Genomic DNA, 16,825 nt, shown 5'->3' on the forward strand with positions numbered 1-16,825 from the left:
TCCTCGCACGGCACACCACCGAGCGAATCAGGCACATCAGCATATAGTTCAACAGAGCCAGCGACGGCTTGCAGCTACAACCTGGCGTACAGCACGACCCCTCGGGCGCGGAGGGGCTTCGCAGGTTACACTCGCCTTCGCTTTAACGGTTTGCGCGAGCACTCGTCCCCTTGTACAGACACATAGTAGCGTGCGTGTAAAGAGCCTAACTTTCACGTGGCTGTACTGGGAGCACCTCCAATGCCCGGGGAACATGGTATATATTGCAGAAGCTGCTTCTTAGCTGGAGAGACTCCATCCAGGCCTTCACGTCTTGCCCGTCGCCATGAACCGAATCCCTGAGAGCATGAAGGACGGTGCGCGAACTCACCGAACCCTGTATGTGGCGCGAGTGGGGTTGCCACTGCGGCACGTCCTGATCGCAGACAGTGTTGGGCTTCTCTGCAGCTGGCGCGCAACGGACTGCTTTGGTGCACAGTCTGTGCTCGCCTTCAGTCTTCCGATCTGATACAATCGCTGTCGGGTGCTCGAGCCGCCGTGGTTCTACAAACGTAGCCATACGGAAGGACGGCAGTTTAGGGAAATTCCGACTCCTGGACTCCACTCATTCACACGTATCACATGGCCTGGGTTCGTCTTGTTGCTCTGCATGCCTTTTCCCGGGAAACTTCGACTTCTCCCGCAAGGCAAGAAAGACTGGTCTATTTTACCTTGCCTGCCCCAGCAACTACTTCGAGGGACTCCGTCTTTGCTTTTTGTCGTCTTCGTTCAATTTCCCCATGTTTGCAAGCGGCCGTATCACTTTCACCGGGACTGAGAGTGGGAGAACGTACCCGTATCTTTTTGGGTGCACTGGCTTGCCCATCAACGGAATGCGATTTCTTCCCGGACTTCATAAGGAGAAGGGTGTCCTCAGAAGAAAGGCTTTCGCGGGATCGGTCAGAGGGTCAAGATCTCTTCGGCTTGCTTACCCTGGGTGTAATGGAATCGCCAGAACAGATGTAGAGTCACTTGGCCAGCTTTTTTCTGCGCATGCGAACGAGCGAGATGCGCGTGTTTCTAAAACGTGCGGACTTCGCGGTGCTACCATGTGCTGCTCGTCGCTGTATCCTGAAGAACGGATTAGCGCTTTCTGGGCTGCCGGACCATAGGTCAGTTTTGTGCGAGCTCCCTCGCAGCCGCTGTTTGTATGCTTCCGTTGAGCTGAGCCCGTATGCTTCTTCGCAGCAAGGGGAGGAAGAATACTTTGTCGTAATATGACTTTTCTTGCACGTCGCATTCTCCAGTGGAGTATGTATCTCAGCTGATGGCTACGATTTCCAGGTCTAACTCTTCTCCAAGACACCAGAGCCGGTCTCCGTGGTGCTCTCTTCTACCGGGATATGAAATTCCACGGACTGGTTCGACTGAGCACCACATGGGACGAGGTCAGGTATTTGTCTTTCTCCGCAAATCAGGCAGGACATTGCTTTGGAAACGTATGTACCTCGAAGTCTAAGAGCCACATGGGAAGCTCCCTACCATTTGCAGTGTCTCTTTCTTTCCGTAAATCCCCTCGTTGTCGGCACGTGTTTTTCTAAGCCTTTTCTTCTTGAAAAATGAAGCGCTCTCTCGTATCGACGTGAAAGGGATCTCTCGGGACAGAATGGGGCGAGGTGAGCAGGCACAGACGTATCCGGCTGGACGAGATAGACAAACGAGACGGAGTCACTTCGAAGACGTCTGGAAAGGGAGGCGAGGTGCAAGCGGAGGTCCAGAACTTTTCTCGGTTCGGCAGACTGAGCTAGAAGAGAGCAGAAGACCTATGTCTGTCTCCCCTAATCGGAAGAAGAGGAAGGTGCACAGTGGCTCTGTCAGCACGGTCAGGGGAATTGGCGTTTACAGCGGAAAAGAAGAAAGCTGTACCCAACATGAAGAAGAGTTGTTCCGTGCACGCGGTAACAGATCCAATTATGTTGAGGAAGAGAATGAAGCAGAGGAAGTCGGAAGAGGCAAGGGGACGGGGAAGGTCCGCGTTTTCCCACATCACAGCCCTTCTGCTCAGCAACAACCAAATCTCCCAACAGGTCTCCGGTATATGATTTTCACCCTCGCCAAGCGGCTTCTCCAGCAGCCGAACCTCAAACACTTCGTGCTGCATTGTTCTCCTCTGTATTCGTCTTCCGGGCCGAGCGACTCAGCTGGTGGTCGCCGTGTGTGGCGGGACTTCTCAGAATGGATCAAGGCTACAGGAACCATTGGTGCTCCTGCGTGCACATACACTGAAGCAGTCCGGCTGATTGCTCTTCTTCTCAGGGACGTCGGACCGGGTGCGTGTGTCCCGGCAGAGCTTCTGGGCTTGGTAGAGGAATGCGTGGCGCGAGCAGGTCGGAGCTTCTTCGGTCCACACAATGAACAGTGTAAAAGACTGCCCCTCGTTCATGTTGGGACTTCGGCGTCTCAGAAAAACGAACGGACTGTACAAGAGTCCTTGCACGAACAGATTCACGTAGCGATTCGCAAAGTTGAACAAGTTCAATGGAAGCTTTGGAGACAAGCAGCGGAGTGTACCTCCAGCATGCGAGGTCAGATTTGCTGTCAGATTATCGATCGCCTGCTTTCCGCCCAGCAAATGCAGGCCGCTGTTTGGGAAGGCAGCAGGTATGGTACCTCAAGAAGTGTGTATATGCGGTGTGGGGGGGCTTGCGCGTGATAGGAGAATCGCGTGATCTTTAGCCCACTCGGTCTCATTCAATCTTTAGTCGTACTTATGCACACTCCAGAGACGGCTACTCGGAAACTATTTTTTGTGATGTGTATCTCTTCTCGGAGCCGACAAACTGAGAATGAGAGCGTGTGTAGGCGTCTTCTCCCCTGTAGTAGTCCAGGCGGCCCTCGCCTCGGCTTCTTATGTGAGATGTATACGTACAGATACACATATTCAGATAACAGTCTATAGATGTAAATACACAACATCTAATGCATATTCGTCCAGTTGGGCGTATGGATATTTCTCCTTGTCCGAACATACCCTGGAGACTGTCCCCGCTGCTCATTGGAAAACTATGAGGCTCCGCCGCATCAGGGATACCGTTATCGGGAACTCAATGGTAATTTCTGGTGGGGTCCTGTTTCATTGGTTTCACAGCACTATCGCGGCTTGGAGACTGGCAGGCTCTGACTGCGTTGCCGCGGCAGCTCTTGTTGTAGCGAAGGTCCTCCTCTCCCTTCAGTTGTCTTTTGAACGTGAGCTTCGTAGCAGGAGGCGCGCACACGGGAGTGAGGAGGAAGAATTTGGCGACGAGGACGAGGCAGATGACGGGGAAAATGAAGAGGAAGGTGACAGTCGGCATGTGAGCGGCAGGAGAGCATTTTGCCAAGACGAAGCTGCGAAACTGTGGAGAAAAATGCTGGCGAAGGTCCCAAGAGAGCTGAGGTGACTTTCTGTTATTCACTCGACGGCGGCGGTTTATACACAGAATGACCTGGACTGGGCAGCTGTTCATTCGGCCACACCGTACAGATTGAGATGTATGACGGGATCAAGCGAACATCTCAGTAGTCGGAAGTCATTGACTACTACCATCTACGGGAGAAATGGACACAGATGTGAACGTCCCTGCCCCGATTTTTTCGAGGCTCAACCGCTACTCACGTTGTTTTGTGGTCTTTTCCTATCTATCTCTCCGTGTATGTCGCTGCCGTTCATACGTATCTCTCCAGACAGGTGTAGGGGAGGTATCCGTTGTCCTACGCAGGCCCGATGGGTGGTTTCAAGGAGGCTAGCGGGCAGAACCTTTTCTTCTTCTCTGGAACTTGTCCAAGGTCCTTGATACTTCACTCTTACGCACAGTAGTAGTATGTTGTAATCCCAGGGCGTTACTCGAGTTTCCTCAGTCCACAATGGCGACTAGTAACCGGCTTGTTCTATCAAATGGTTTTCGCGAAGTGAAGCTTTGGCTTTCGCTTGCGGTCACAGTAGTTGCAGTGTGGAGCCATCGGAGATGCGCAACTACCTGCCTGGTCTTTTATACCGACCGTCCGCACTGAATATAGGCGGGATCACTGTCGTGGGGGTTACGGCGCACTTGGTCCAGTAGAAAATGGTATGCCGTGTTTATATGCTTCCTAACTTGGAGGTCGGTGCTTCTTTCCATATTGCCGTTCATACTCTTTTGACTATTGGCGATTCTCCACATCTGCTTACAGAACTGAGGTCGGCTCGGTGCTTTTCTGGTGTATCCAGAAGAAAAAGGTATGGGAGAGAGACGTGTCAGCACTACAACTTGTAGGGTTGTCATCTTTTTCGCTCCGACCGTGCGAAAAGACGAGCTCATCTTTTCTGTTGTTTAGGGTTTAAGGCTCACTGCTCGACCATGAAGGGTGAAGAGATGCGACGGGGGCGCCCCGGGGTGCGTTGCACTCCACAGTCAGGGTTCCTCTCTCCATCTCGTGATGCACAGAGGGCGCCGCAGTATGATACCCACTTTGCGCGAAGTGGGATAGATTCCCACGACAGGGCTGCCAGAAGCCTGCTCTTCCGACCGTGCTCTGATGGGCCAGAGTCTGGCCGGCTACGACGACGCATTTGCCATGCAGTCTGCGTGTACACGTGCTCATCCCTTGGCAGCAAGACGTCTCATCCTGCTGTAGCTCGAGTTGGTGACAGCGTCCGCATGCTCAGTGCAGTCATGTCATCTTATAGGCAGGTGATAATGGTTTCTATGTTGACAAGAGTCCGCCGTGCTTTTTCTCCGACACGGGCATGCGTCAGCTTGCTAGTGTTAGAACTTCACGGAGCATTACTCTACTCTCAAAAGCAGGGCTGCGTGTGTATGTGGTAGGGTGCTCACCTTGCATTCTGTTCTCATGTTCTAATTCTATACTATAGATCGGCAAACCGTTCTTGTCGATGGTCAACTGCGCGCCACTCGGGTTCCCGGTCACCCCTGACGGGGCACTGCCTAGTGTTGGGCCGTGAGGCAGCGCCGGCGACGTTGCTGCATTCAGTTTTCGCTTTCATCTCCCTGCCGGCCCTGTGCTCCGAGAATGCACTCCATGTGCATCGCATAGGGCTGCTTGGGTAAGCACTACGTGTGGCGGGGGAACCATTATGTACGAATCACCAGTACGCAGAATTCTTTTCTTGGTAGGTCCCGTCATATCTGTACTGCGTATCGCGATAAGCCTACCGTCGGCAACGACGTCCTGTGTTATTTATGGCCGGTCGTACGGCGGTCCTTTCTGATTTACAGATGCCACCGCCAGTGCTCGTTCAGCTCTTCGTCTCCTTCAACTGGCACAAAGACGTAAGTACCGGGAACTTTTGATCCGTTTTCCGTCGTTCTTTTTCACTGTTCAACCACACGCTAAGCACCAATCAGTAGTGATTTGTTCTGTTAATTTAAGCCTGAGTTAAGTTTCAGTGCAATGTCCCGTACACTGTTCGCCAGTCCGCGAGACACCCGGGGAGTAAATCAAGCCCTTCAAATCGGATTCTGTTGGGCTCAACATCGGAATGATATAAAAACTAGCTACGTAAACTGGTACATCGGATAGCGGGGCGACTTCTGTACGTGAGCATGCTCCGTCAGCGCTGAAAAAATTCGCAGGTACGCGTATGTGGTTATGTGTGTTTCAATGTTCGTTCCGCGCTATAAGTGTTCGCGCGACTGAATGGAGTGGCGCTCTCGATGCCAGGAGAGAACAACTGGCTGGAAAGAACAGGAGCATTGTCCCGGAGGAGAAGTGTTCAGGCATGTCTTTCATTCTGTCGCTTCATGCAGCTGGCACCCTGCCAAGGAACTATTTCAGGGTTATGCCGGATCTTTCCATCGGTGCCTTTATTCGCCAGCCTCCAGCTCCATATTCTGCATCGCGTAAGCGGGGACAGAAGCTAGATTGTTTGGATTGTGAACGTACATGCGAGTGTATCGTGGTATCCTTAGGCAGTGCTGTCACGTGAGGCGAGACAAAGAATACCTTCTGGGGCGGGTAGGGTCAACTACAGCTACACATCGAAATCTGGCCTTGTGGTCTGGTGATTCTGGCTGCGTTGTATTTCTTGTTCTGCTGTCGGAATCATGTAAGCCACGCTGCGGCCGGCGTGCCCAGAGGTCGTGCCTCTAGTACTATTGACGACAGCCAGCCCGAAGCACGCGTGTGAATCTCCTTTCTCTTGGAGCCGTTCACACCCATGTACATGGTGTCGGCTGCACCGTCCGGTTAACTACAAACCTGAACACAAATAGCTTCAGACAGCTGATTTGTCCGACAGAGCACATTCGTGTGGTTCCGCACCCCTCGTTCTCTTCTGGACGGCTACTCTACCAGGAGCTACGGTTTTCTTGTTGTCGACTTTTATGGAGGAAGAAATTTCAGGGCAGACTGCCCCTCCACACGTGGTACAGAAGAAAAAGCGACAGGAAGTCGCGAAGTGCGTAGTTTCTCATCAAGCGGTTTGCCCGGAAACTTTGAATTCTGAAAGGGGAAGGAGTGGTGTGTCGGAGCAGTGTGTCTACGCCTTTTCAGTTTAGTAGAACTCAATGCCGGTTGTAAAGTGCCTATTCCAGTCCTCAAATTCCAACGAGGGTGCGCTTGTCCACTATGCGAACGGTTTTGCCGCAGTTTTGCAGACTAACCTGCGGGTATGGCTTTCCATTCATAATGAAGTCGCTGAATCGGCGGTACTTCCCGTCGGCGTAGGCTTTTTGTTTCTCCGGTTTCCTTTCCAGATGAGACAGGATCAGCTGAAGGCGACCAGGGCAGCAGGACGACTGGGAGAAGCACGTTCGGCTTCCGAAGGAAGTGCTAGGATGGATTGGTGTAGCAATCATTTACTCGCACTGGCTGCGCAGCTCGTGGAGGCAGCGCCATCCGAGATGAGACGATCGCGACGAGCTCTGGTAATGCTTACTGTTCAACACAGTTATTCAAAAAGCAGTACAAAGCATTCAGGACGCTATGTCCTTTTGCATGCGTAGATAGCCAGGTCGAACGAAGAGCTGGAGGCGCCATGTCTTTCGTTTTCGTTTGTTCCGCTTCTTCAACTGTCCGTACTGTCTGGATGATCGAGTAGGGAGGGGAGTGATTAACGTGGGGCAATGGAAACTCCGGGGCTTCTGTCTTAGGTGCATTGGTCCGTATTCTTTTTGGAATAGACACGGCCAGCACCACGTGTTTTCTGTGGGCAGAGCACTGGATACCGCTTGAACTGTCGAGAGGGCTATGATCACGAAGGTGTCTTCGGCGTGGTTCACCGCACGTCAAAGGCCTTGCACGAAGAAGCAGCTCTCCAACGTGACCGCTGTCTTTACCACACGCGGGACGGGATCTCTTGGCTGCGTATTTCGGGGGGAGGCGTATCCAGTCGGCAGTAGATTCGCGCAGTGTGTCCTCCGTCGCCCGAACGTACTGAGCGCCATCAGCTGGTAGTTGCTTCCGTTGCTGCTCTGTCTCCCGTGCCGAAACTCAGAAACAGCTTGGTCCGATAGAAGTAGTCTTTGCTGTCTTTTGTATGTAGCGGAGTGGCTACCCGGGTGGTTGCTTATTTGCAGGCGCGTGCAAGCAGACGCTTTGTCCAGTTGCACTGGTAGGCTCGATTCGAAACGCAGTCCGCCAGTGGCAAACCATGGTAGCCTAAGGCCTCAGACGATCCAGGACGGGGGCAGTTGCAAGCCTGCTCTTTTAACGGTTGCACGGACAAGCATGTGGACGAAGCGTCTGCCGCCCACAGTGGAGTCAGTGTTGATCTCTGCCCGCGCGCTTGCTCATTTGCCTCCGTGTTGGGTTCGCGCTGCCTCAGTAGGAAGCAGCGTTTGTCTCGTGTTAGGGGATCTGCGTGTGTCTCAACGTTTTCATTTCTGGGTAGTGCTACGGTGGTTGCCTTTGTGTATCGACGTTTGTGTCAATGAAGAAGTTTGTGCGTGCCTGGAAGACGTCGAAATTCTTCGTTTCTCGCTGTGCTGGAGAGCCGATTAGGCCCGCTGTCGGGTACAGCTGGATGGATTGTTCTCTACTGAAGATTGTTTGCCCCCTTGCCTCTTTCTTCAGCGGCAGTGAGGAGGCTCTCCGGCTGCTTAGGAAAGTTTGGAGCGGACTCAGGAAGCGGGATCAGCTTGTTTGTCTTGTGCTTGCCTTGGTATGTTTTGGAGCTCATTCTTGTAAACAGCCGATCGCCTACCTTCTCATCGACACCGGGGGAAAGTCTCCGGTCTCATTTTGTTAGGCAACGGAATCAGAAATATCTCGTGTCTGGTAGTCTCCAACAACTTGGATGCAGCACGCAAGGCTTTAGACTCTTCAGGCAGGTCTCTTTCGAGTAGACAACGGGCACTGCCATCTGCGTCCATCGTTTATCGTCATGCTTTCGATGTGTGCGACTCCGGATGGCCCCACTTGAGGACGAGGCTGTAAGCAGTTGGGTACCTACCCGCATTTTTTGTTCGCTCTCGGGATGTATGTATCCGTTTCGGTGGCAAGGCGCGGTCTCTTTTTGTACTGCTTGGGCGTCACACGAGGGAATCCAATGTCTCGAGGAAACGGCCGCGACAGCTCTGGCCGGCACTCCGCGTCTCTGGGCGAAATGCCCGGGGGACTCACTCTTTCTTGTGAGTGTGGTGTCCAGTTTCTCACCTGCTGAGCAGCTGCGTACAGGGTAAGCGAGACATGTTGAGCTGCACAGTCTCTCCGTATCTCCCTGTGCTTCGACCGGGGGCCCCTGTAGTGCTGTTCGGCTTGGTTCTTTTTCTCTTGGCTTGCAACTGCGTTTTCGTTTGCCGTACTGTCGGGGTTTCCGCCGACGAGCGTAAGGACAACGGTGCATGGATTCTGCCGTGGTTCATCATTCCTCGTCTCCAACTTCCCTTTCACCGCTTGTCTTGAGGAACTTACTGGCGGCCGACTCAGCGAACCCAGGTGCACGGCGTTTGGTGGGTTTCGCGTTGGCCCGACTGTGTGTAGGAGCTGCGTCCAGGGAGCAAATCAACCTGGTGGCGACTTGCGGATTTTTTGCTGGCTGAGGCGAGTCTCCGACGAGTCAGGGAAATGAAGCGGAAAGTTGCGCCGTTGGCTCGCTCGACTGGTCACAACGAAGAGGCAGTAACTCGGAGGAGAAGGCTTGAACTCATAGAGCGGTTCGTGGTCAGGTTTCTCGACCCAGACAGTAAGCTCTGGAGAAACTCTAGGAGCAGGGGCGGTGCTGGGGAGAGAACGGTGTGGACCTCTGTGGCTCTTCAGCCCTGTGTATATTTCACGCTGACCTCTTTGCACCACGACATGATAGCAGCGCGCCTGGCCTGGGCCAGGGTACCGACACTCCGTAGATTTGTGTGTGTCGTGACTGACGCCGGAGCCTCTCGTACAGATTTCAAGGTGCTTCTGGTCGTACTGCGCCCTGGGTGGTCTGTCGAGTCCTCGTGCATCGGCTTGAGCATACTGGGGTTGCTCAAAATAAGAAAGCACGAAGAACGACTGAGTCTCGCTTGCGACGGTGTGCACCAGCCCCATTATGTTATGTTAGTGGAATTGCCTGTTCACGCGAGCTCTTCACTCCACCGAACATACCAAGTCGGACTGTGAGCATGTATCTACAGCGAAGCGAGCCTGGGGAACCCTGTCACTCAGGATGTCCCTCCTGTGTCTTTGTGTATAAAACTTATTTGGGTATCAGCAGTTTCCAGAGGCGCTAAACGGCGCCGCCACGTCGTGTCCCGCGGTGCCACAAGTTGATTCTGGAAGATTCACGCATCGATCTCAGGCGGCAGTTCCCTTTTAGTAACAGAGCTGTGCTGCTGGGGGGCCTAGCTGGGTCAGTGTTTTGGTTTACTTTCAGTTAGCACTCTTCCGGGATGCCGTTGCGGGTCTGTTCGTGTTCAGGTTGCAGTACAGACGCAGTCCCTGACTGCAGCAAAGCAGCGTTACTCCTGTGTGCTCCTTTTTTCTTGTCCTCACTGCGCGCCTTCTTAAACCTCATCGTTCTACTCAGCTCCACGTTCCTTCGAAACAGGGTACAGCTTTTGAGTGACGCCGCCAGATTGGTGAAAGGCTCTTTGAAAGCCTGTTCGGTCTACGAGTCGCTAAGCGGATGTAGAAGAAATGAAGCTGTTTCGGAGGATGCTTCTGATTCGGCAGAGACACCAAATGCAGGCCCTCCAAATGCGAGACCGGACAGCGAGCCTTGTGGATCTGGGACGGTGTCAAAGGGGTTGGCCGGTCTGACAACCTGTCACTCCGTTGCGCTCTCAGTTCAGCCGACCACCCGGACACCGAAGGACAACTCGAAACTGGCTGTACCAGTTGAGCGTAACACACATCTTGCGGACACTGACGTATTCGGAGAAACGTTAAAGAAATTTTTGCGTGCAGAGGAGGTGTCTAGAGAAGGAGCGGTTAAGATACACGGGTGGCTGAATGCTTTTACGCTAGCGGTCAGTTGTTTCTTCCATGTTCGTCTAAAAGATGTATTCCGGCGTGAGGCCTTGGTCCAGTTCATCGTAGAGAGTTTGATGGCTTGAGGACGTGCAACACGGCCCCCAACTTCAACGATGTGGTTGGACAATGCAAGTCGCGTGAGTTTCCGTGTGATTATCATAATGAAGAGCAGACGACGTCAAACGTTCACGGTTCCGTTGCAGGGTGGCTCGCGTTGGTTTTTTTCCTCACGTGTTTTATGATATTGCATCAGCACGGCTTCTCTTCGGTTGAAACAGCTTGGAGTGCCGATTCGGCACCTGCCCTTAAAAAGAATGGTTGCAGGCGGGGACTAGCTGATTCTGGAAAGCAGACCCAGCGCATTCACTGTCATTGGCAGCAAAGCTCGACTCAGTCACAGTGATCTACAGTCTAAACCTGGTTCAGTCGTACTGCTCTTCGGTGAAACCTGGCTCGCACTCAAGTCAACGGGGAAGCCGGAGAAGCCAAAGCTACGGTTGTAGAATCGCTCAGACGTCGCCAGGGATTGCGTCGAAAGTGTCGGAGCCACTCTGGACGGCTGCCCCGGCGATGTCCGGGAGCAGTGCTGCAGTGATGAGATAGTGTAGATCCTTCTTGATGTGTCACCATCCAAAATCACACACCCTACTTCGAGAGACCAAATGAACCTAGTACATGCGCAGGCTTTGCGCGTGACGCCGACTCTCTTTCAACCTGTTAGCGGAGTGGCCAGGCTGAGGCGCGGGCTGTTCGTGCATGCCAGGGGGTCTGGCCGCACGCACCGTATGGCATATTGTCTTTGTACGTAGAGCTATGAATGAGGACTCGAGACAACCCAGTTGAGTCTCTTTGCTGGTCGACAAGCCGTCACACTACCACAACCAACATATCGACATTGTATCAGAACAGCATATCCCACGGAATTCCGCTACACGCGTGAGTGACACACAAGTTTCTACCGACTAGCTGCGGCCTTGTTCCAGCACTAACGACAGACGGAAAATAGATCAGAAATGCTTTACAGAGGCATGCAAAGAAAGTTGCACTAGGCCCGCTTCATCTTCTTCTGTCAGTAGCTTCGCGAGGTCTTGCGTTTCCTCCTGTCCCGGGGCGTCGAGGAACCTGCTCGGATTGTTGCGTTTGGCCGGCATCGCCGCCCATCAACGTGACCATAGCTAATGCAGCAACGATCAGCCACCAATACTTCCGCCAAAAAGATGGCTGAGGCGGGGTCTCCTCCTCACTTGTTTCTGTATGCTGGATGCCATGAGCGTTGTGGTACGCTCTTTCAGCAGGGAAATACGCCGGAAAGTGCGGAACACCCGTCCCAGCACTTGAGGGTGGAAGCACGACTTCAAGCAATGGTACTGGTGGCTCTGTCTTCGGAGGGGACGGGACGCTTTTTCCCTTCGCGGAGGCCTGGGCAGGTGACAGCGAACAGTTGGAAATCAGGCGGTGCGGTGTCTCTCTCTGGAGCGGAGCAGAAGATAAACCAGAAGATAGCGTAGACGGGCCTTCCTCAGGAACACGCCTGTCCATCTGCGGGTGTTGGTGAATCGAGGCCGAAAAGGGAACAAGAGAAGGAGACAGGTGAAGAGTTAGAACGAAAGGAGCCCCCTCACACGAAGTCAAGAACGGGCCCTCATGCTGTCTCAGGAGAGACAGAGGCGCGGACACGTCGAGTGGCGGGGGCGCTACGCCGTTCATAGAACTGTCACTTTCCTTCGCTAGCGAAAGGTGTAACGCAAAAAGCGGGAAGATCCCCTGAGGGTGTTCCTTCAAACTGTGCGCTGTTTGTTTGTTGGCCTCCTGAAGAGCTGCTGAGAAGGTTCCTCCGTTGAACGACAGCCAATCAGCCTCGATTGCTGGCTCGGATTGTCCTGACTCTGTGGGGATAGGGCCGGTAAAGGAGAGGTACTCTTGTGCCAGCGGCGCGGCGACTTGTTTCACAGGTGGCATTTGCTTCAGCACGACCTGTCCCAGCATGCCGGAAGCTGGTTCAGAATTGGATGACAAGATAGCAAATCGCACATTGTACACTAGAGTCTTCTCGGCAGAGCACGGGAGATGGCGGAAGACGGAAGTGAAAGCGAAGACAACAGACAAAAAAAACCACCCGGGCTGCCTTCGCCCTTGAGCAAATTGAGGGCCTCCCATTAGCTTCGGCTGTAGACCCCGGCTAAATGCCTTAAAAACCACAGAGACAGTGTAGGCCGGCTCCCTGGTCACATGCGTCCGAACTGCACATAGCAGAAGCAAACGCCACCTGAACACAAGAGCTTCGCGTCAGAGGAGTCGGGGTGCCACGCCATTAGCCAGGGCCCTCATGGGAGTGACCAGCTGCCAGCAGCAGCCTGTCGAACACGTAACTCCGTTGCTGGAAGGGTTGGACAAAATGAAAGACAGGGGAGAAGAGTGCACGACGCCGCAAGGGCTCAGAGCACTATCGTCTTGCGAGAGCGGCGCCCTGCTGCATCATATAGTGCTACACTCGACAGCCCTCCGCACACACGCTAAAAGCACAAGTGTTCTCCGTGAAGCGAACAGAACACAGGTTGGGCGCCTAGCAAGGCACGAGAGACCAACTCACGCCTCTGCTCAGCCTGCATGGCGGCCGCAGAGAAAAGTTGCAGCATGCTCAACCTCTCCCTTGCGGCACCAGGGCAGTTTCCAGGCCCTTTCGTCTTTCTGAACTTGGAGGGCAGCGGTAGTTCACTGGCTACTCCGCGTCACCGTTTTCTGGGCGACGTAGACATTTTTCTCTGGGTCTGCAGAGCACTCGTTTTTGTCGCAGAACTTGGTGTCCTCACGTGTGGGCGGCCTAACTGTTGTTACGCACTTTTACTTGAAACATGGCAAACCCTAGAGTATTCTTTGACATCACAATCGGCGGCAGATCTGCAGGCCGTATTGAATTCGAGTTATTCAAGTCGATCGTCCCACGCACTGTAGAAAATTTCAGATGTCTCTGCACAGGTGAGAAGGGAGTGGGAAGCTCTGGGAAACCGCTGTGGTACAAGAATTCCACTTTCCACCGCATCATCCCATCGTTCATGTGCCAAGGCGGCGACTTCACGAGATTCAACGGGACTGGAGGCGAAAGTATCTATGGCCCCAAGTTTGCGGATGAAAACTTCAAGCTCAAGCACTCGGAGCCGTTTCTCTTGTCGATGGCGAATGCTGGGCCCAACACCAACGGTTCGCAGTTCTTCATAACCACCGTGCCGTGTCCGTGGCTCGACGGAAAGCACACTGTCTTCGGAAAAGTAATAGCGGGAGAGGATGTTGTGAAGATGATGGAGCTACAGGGAAGTGCCTCTGGTAATGTGAAGCAGCCTGTTGTGGTAGCTGACTGCGGTGTAACGCAGTAAACCCCACAGGAACCGAATGGGCAAGAGAGGGCAGACGACTGCCAGCACTTTCGGATGGCCCAGACTTGTGATGATGGACTCGGCGTGGTCTTCCTGGGCTTTGTGTCGCAGTGGTGGTGCTGCTTTTGACCAGTTCTACGAGTCCAGGCAGCATTTCTCGTTGCAGTCTCTTCCTGCATTCATACCAGAGTTGCTCTGGAGGCAGTTTTCCTCAGCTGTGATTTCGCCATCCGGCAAGCATGGTTGCGGAGCAGGTTCTGTGAGCGCCTGGTTTTCGCAAGATCTGGCAACACCGACGGCTTTCATTTCACTTCAGCCAGTAATCCGGCTGTGATAAGTTCCCTCGTTGTAGTGTAGTGCATGTTAGTTCACGCTACACTGGCAGTCATTAGTTGGCTTTCGAGAGTTCTTGGTGCACTTGTTTTTCCCGATTGACTTCAGCACCAGGTTTCGTGTAACTCCACTGGGAGCTCGCAGGCCCACCCCTGTGCTTCAATGACGATGCAATTCTCCGAAGAACGTGGGAAGACGCGGGAGGAAAACCGCAGGGTTGGAGAGACAGATAGGCGGGTTTTCAGTGCCACTCGGGAATTAAATGGCAATAGCTGCATGCGTCCCTAATTACATACTACTTCGGGGAGCGACAGGCGGGTGAGGCGTCACAAAGCGCTGTAAGGCTCAAGGGAAGCCACGCAGAGCCCGATGCCGCTGCACCGCTTTCGGGGACGCGTAGACTATATCAGTTACTCGGAAGAAAGCCTCGACGTGTCCTCAGCGCTACACTCAGGAACGGCTGTCAGCCAGTTTTGGTTTGTCTCCACTTGTTTCCTTGAAACGGCCGGTGGTCAGCTGGGACAGGACTGCTAGGCCCTGACCTGAGTGAGCCAGGTCCTCGCATTCAAGGCTAGCCCTGCGTAGATGGCAGCAGCTTCCGGGACTGCTAAGACAGTGCCCTAGTGCCGTCCAAGTGGAAGAATGCCTCCGTGAGTGGCCGGGTGTGTTACATGTCTCAGCTAGGGTAAAGTAGACCGAAGATAACAAGGCAGCTGGTCAATGAGAAGAAATTGCTGCTCTGCCTGTTCTTTCGAGTTTCTGTTGCATGTGGTCCCGAGCACGTGGCAGCACATGCCGTAGTGGATTTTACGCGGACAACACAGTCTTGTAGCGGCTGGTAACAGCCCCCAAGGTGCGCGGGCGGCACCACTTCTTACTCATTACACGTACGTCATCCTATAGAATGGAAGGCCCCTTGCCAGTGCCGAACCTGAAAGGCGGAGGCGTTGTAGCAGTCAGGCTCGCACAGCCGAGGAACGTTACCGGTCGTCTCCAGCCATTGAAAGCCTGTGGGTGCGCTCTCCCTTGAGGCCGTGTTTGGTGAACAAAAGTGTAGCGTGACCCACCGTAGCGATCCATACGGGAACGGAATTCTTCAGCTGACAGCGACGAGTATCCGTTCTGGGTGAAAAAATTGGCGAGCTCCCTTCTTCGGTCGTTCACGGCGTTCAGATGGCTGAATAGTGCCTGCGACGTTCTTGTCTTCGGCGCCAGCAGCGGCGCGATGCCAGACTCTTCGCAGTCCTCTGTAGTCGCAACTTCCTGATGACAGTTCTGATGAAGCGGAAGAATACTGGCTACTCGCGAAGGTGCGCACCACAAAAGCCTTCGGATCACTTTTTCCGTTGAGAACGTCGACATACATTTTCTTCTGGCTAGGGTTGTTCCTGTCCCACGCCACGTTCAGGAAAGCCCTAATGGCAACCAAGGGGAGGTCTACAGTGCGATGCAACTGCTGATTCTTGGAGGCAGGTCATGGAGAGCCAAACCTTTGCCGACGTGATACCTGAAGAGGCACCAGATATCTGTGGTCTCCTCATTTCCTGAGATAGATGAGGAGCGTACCAGGACGGGTTCTTGACCATGTTGCGGAAGTGAGAGCAGCCAATCTGTGAAAGCATCCCTTCATCTACTGCCAAAGCGCTCTCAGCCGTCGCAGCTCACGTTCCGGGGTTGCGCTAAAGCTGTCTTGATGTCCGCCTGCAAAGACGGGTCCGGCTGCATCAAGTCGAGACCCTCCTGAAAATATTTCCATCAGCTGCTTCTCATGTGTACTATTGAGTATCATGCTCACGATTCCGAGGGAGCGGTCAAAGCTCGCGAGTGCGGCTTCATCCGTACAATGATAAAAAAGTCTGTTCGGGGGAAGCGTTGCCACATAGTTGCTCAGGATTGTTGTGGCAGTCGCCTCGTCGTAGGGGACTCCGCTGACGGCCAGGGCCAGCGTGAATTCCCCAAGATCGCCTCCTGTCAGCCAGTTTGCTCGCAGTCGGAACCACGGAGTCTTCGAGGATTAGTCTCACCGGGCGTGCATAACGTGGGCTCAGTGATACGGTCATCAAGGCAGGAGAAGTGATGTTCCTTGACCCGTGCAAACGTGACATCCGCGGGTTGTCCCCAGTTGGCTCGAATTTCCGCTGCGTTCAGTCCAATGGCCGAGGAATGATCTTGGTGAATCTTCACTTTGCTTGGATTGCTAAAAGGGGGCACGCTTAATCAGCAAACGGGTCATCAACTGGCCTTCGTACGTACCAGATCGGTGCAACCTCGGCCAGCTTCCTCTCGACGTCTGTCATGCCTATAAACTCACTCTACGTTTCTACTCTAGCGTGGACGAGCACGGGAGAACTCCATGATACCTTCGCTACAGTTGCACACGGCCCTGTACGTCTTGCCATTCAGCGTCAGAGTTCCTTGGACAAAGGGCTCACTGCCTGGCTCGGCAGCTCTGGCGACGGCGCATAGGCCGGCGGCAAGAGCAGCAACAGTGACTCGAGAAAAGCATCCCATCGTGTTTCTCAGCAAAGATGCCAGACGTTATGCCGGAGGCCAAAATAACATGTCCGCCGCAGAATAGAGCCCGTCTCAGAGAAGTGCCGCACTGGCTGAGTCCTGCTGTATGTACCGCCGGTTTCGTGGTACCTCAAGAGTGACGACTTCAGCTTTACAGTCTATGCCATATCCGAAGCCCTGAAAGACGTAGCCCTGGC

At 53.6% G+C, this 16,825-nt stretch overlaps 4 protein-coding genes across 4 annotated transcripts; 2 read left to right on the top strand and 2 right to left on the bottom strand.

The window, feature by feature from the left end:
• Positions 1–502: 502 nt before the first annotated feature.
• Positions 503–9,966, top strand: CSUI_000451 (uncharacterized protein; the record flags this gene model as incomplete). Its single annotated transcript, XM_068060685.1, has 10 exons — positions 503–2,640; positions 3,128–3,415; positions 4,189–4,234; positions 5,235–5,288; positions 5,766–5,858; positions 6,714–6,884; positions 7,536–7,570; positions 8,032–8,119; positions 8,941–9,142; positions 9,856–9,966. Coding segments are annotated over exons 1-10 (2,082 nt in total), but the record flags the coding sequence as incomplete, so codon positions are not given.
• A 1,164-nt stretch (positions 9,967–11,130) lies between these two features.
• CSUI_000452 (uncharacterized protein) lies at positions 11,131–13,054 on the bottom strand. The gene has a single exon (XM_068060686.1). It carries the CDS (start codon positions 12,565–12,567, stop codon positions 11,467–11,469), a length of 1,101 nt encoding a protein of 366 aa, XP_067927331.1. The 5' UTR covers positions 12,568–13,054; the 3' UTR covers positions 11,131–11,466.
• Positions 12,954–14,226, top strand: CSUI_000453 (cyclophilin precursor). Its single transcript, XM_068060687.1, has one exon. The coding sequence runs from the start codon at positions 13,263–13,265 to the stop codon at positions 13,779–13,781; it is 519 nt and encodes a 172-aa protein (XP_067927332.1). The 5' UTR covers positions 12,954–13,262; the 3' UTR covers positions 13,782–14,226.
• A 769-nt stretch (positions 14,227–14,995) lies between these two features.
• CSUI_000454 (uncharacterized protein) lies at positions 14,996–16,625 on the bottom strand (the record flags this gene model as incomplete). Its single annotated transcript, XM_068060688.1, has 10 exons — positions 14,996–15,045; positions 15,099–15,122; positions 15,182–15,377; positions 15,433–15,551; positions 15,664–15,724; positions 15,780–15,854; positions 15,910–16,082; positions 16,139–16,311; positions 16,368–16,413; positions 16,475–16,625. The coding sequence occupies 10 exons, from the start codon at positions 16,623–16,625 to the stop codon at positions 14,996–14,998; spliced, it is 1,068 nt and encodes a 355-aa protein (XP_067927333.1).
• Between the last annotated feature and the right edge of the window lie 200 nt (positions 16,626–16,825).

The sequence above is a fragment of the Cystoisospora suis genome (genome assembly GCF_002600585.1).
Source record: "Cystoisospora suis strain Wien I chromosome Unknown contig_184, whole genome shotgun sequence".
NCBI classification, from domain to species: Eukaryota; Apicomplexa; class Conoidasida; order Eucoccidiorida; family Sarcocystidae; genus Cystoisospora; species Cystoisospora suis.